The sequence below is a fragment of the Chiloscyllium plagiosum genome, chromosome 1, assembly GCF_004010195.1.
Source record: "Chiloscyllium plagiosum isolate BGI_BamShark_2017 chromosome 1, ASM401019v2, whole genome shotgun sequence".
Lineage (NCBI taxonomy): Eukaryota > Metazoa > Chordata > Chondrichthyes > Orectolobiformes > Hemiscylliidae > Chiloscyllium > Chiloscyllium plagiosum.
This window is the reverse complement of record NC_057710.1, coordinates 29,919,403-29,921,074: the sequence shown is the minus strand read 5'-3', so window position 1 is coordinate 29,921,074 and position 1,672 is coordinate 29,919,403. Positions and strand designations below refer to the sequence as shown.

At 46.0% G+C, this 1,672-nt stretch overlaps 1 protein-coding gene across 1 annotated transcript in view; it reads right to left on the bottom strand.

Annotated features, from left to right (window-relative positions):
* Positions 1-384, bottom strand: part of ino80b (INO80 complex subunit B) — a 13,613-nt gene extending 13,229 nt beyond the window's left edge. Inside the window, exon 1 of the mRNA XM_043712633.1 lies at positions 280-384. Coding sequence (XP_043568568.1) covers positions 280-319 — 40 coding nt within the window. The 5' untranslated portion in view covers positions 320-384. The remainder of the gene's footprint in view (positions 1-279) is intronic.
* Between the last annotated feature and the right edge of the window lie 1,288 nt (positions 385-1,672).

Here is a 1,672-nt window from a genome sequence, read left to right as displayed (position 1 = left end):
GGGGATGAAAGGAGACACTTGTGGAGGGAGGGGAAGGAGAGAGTGAGGGGCGAACACAGCAGCGACCTGGGGGCGGGTCAGGGCCAAACAACAACGGCGTGTTTTTTAATAAAAAGGGGGATTGAAGGTAATTAAAAGTAATCTCCGCTGTCACTGAGTGTTGGCCGTTTGTTTTGTTTTGTTTTTCTGTGTCGGGGGGGGGATTAAAGTTCGCGGTTTTCCCTCCGGGGACCCGGGTCCTGACCCCTCACAGATCAATGACAGAATTTGAACTCTTACCCAAACCTCTATCCACCGCCGACTCTTTCTTCTTTCCCATATTTATCCGCCGTTTTAAAGCCTCACTTTGATTGAAACCCGCGGGGGGGGGGGAGGAGGGAAATTCAGAAGTCCCTTCCGGTGCAAACACCGGAAACAGCCGGACCGCAGCCCGCCCATTGATTAAAGTTCCGCTTCTCCTGTCAGGGTTCACTCAGAGTCTACACCTCAAAATGCTCCAGGAAATCACCCAGACGAAAGACCAGCTCATCTGGGTAATTTATGAAATACACAATTCTGTAAATCAGGACAAAATATACTCCTCTGTCTAATTATGATTCTGAAAGAGCAATTCAGGTCAGGAAGTCCCCCAGATTCCATCTGCAGATCTTGGACATTTGGCCTAAATGACTGGAGAAGGGAAGCCTGGAAGAGTGCAAGACCAAGGGATTTCGAACAAGGTAGATCACTGAGAGTGATTTCAGAAGATGAGGGTAATGCAATTATTTTCAAAACATATAATATAAACCAAAAGAACTACAGATGCTGTAAATCAGGACAAAAAATAGAAATTCCTGGAAAAGCTTAGCAGATCTGGCAGTATCTGTGGAGAGAAATTGGAGTTTCAGGTCGAGTGACCCTTCCTCAGAAATACAACTAAATATGTAACATGGATGGGAACAATGCAGAAAAGTCAATTGATAACCATAATTTCCTATCTTCACCTTTCATCAACCATCCACTGCTACTGCTATTAATAGGTTTTAACTGAGAAACATCAACTTTCTTTTATGTAGACAATTTATTGAATAGACAAATCCAACCATTCTCTTTCCCAAGCTGTAGTGTTTCAAGCTTTCCAGGATTGTCTTGAGGTTTACTGAAATCTTGGAGCAGTAATGATAAACATTCTTGAAAGAAAATGGAAGACAAAACACTTTGAATATAATCTTATAAGATCTGACCAACATGGGGTACAGTGAGATATGTAGGCAAAAGTGAGGGCTGCAGATGCTGGAAACCAGATTACAGTGGTGCTGGAAAAGCACAGCAGGTCAGGCAGCTTCCGAGGAGCAGGAAAATTGACATTTCGGGCAAAAGCCCTTCATCAGGAATGGAGGCAGGGCGCCTTCAGGGTGGAGAGATAAATGGGAGGGGGTGAGGTTGGGGAGAAGATAGCAAAGAGTACAGTAGGTGAATGGGGGTGGGGATGGAGCTGATAGGTCAGAGAGGAGGGTGGAGCGGATAGGTGGGAAGGGAGATTGGCAGGTAGGACAGGTCACTTGTCCTGCCCCATTTATCTCTCCACCCTAGAGGCTTCCTGCCTCCATTCCTGATGAAGGGCTTTTGTCCGAAACGTCGATTTTCCTGCTCCTTAGATGCTGCCTGACCTGCTGTGCCTTTCCAGCACCAC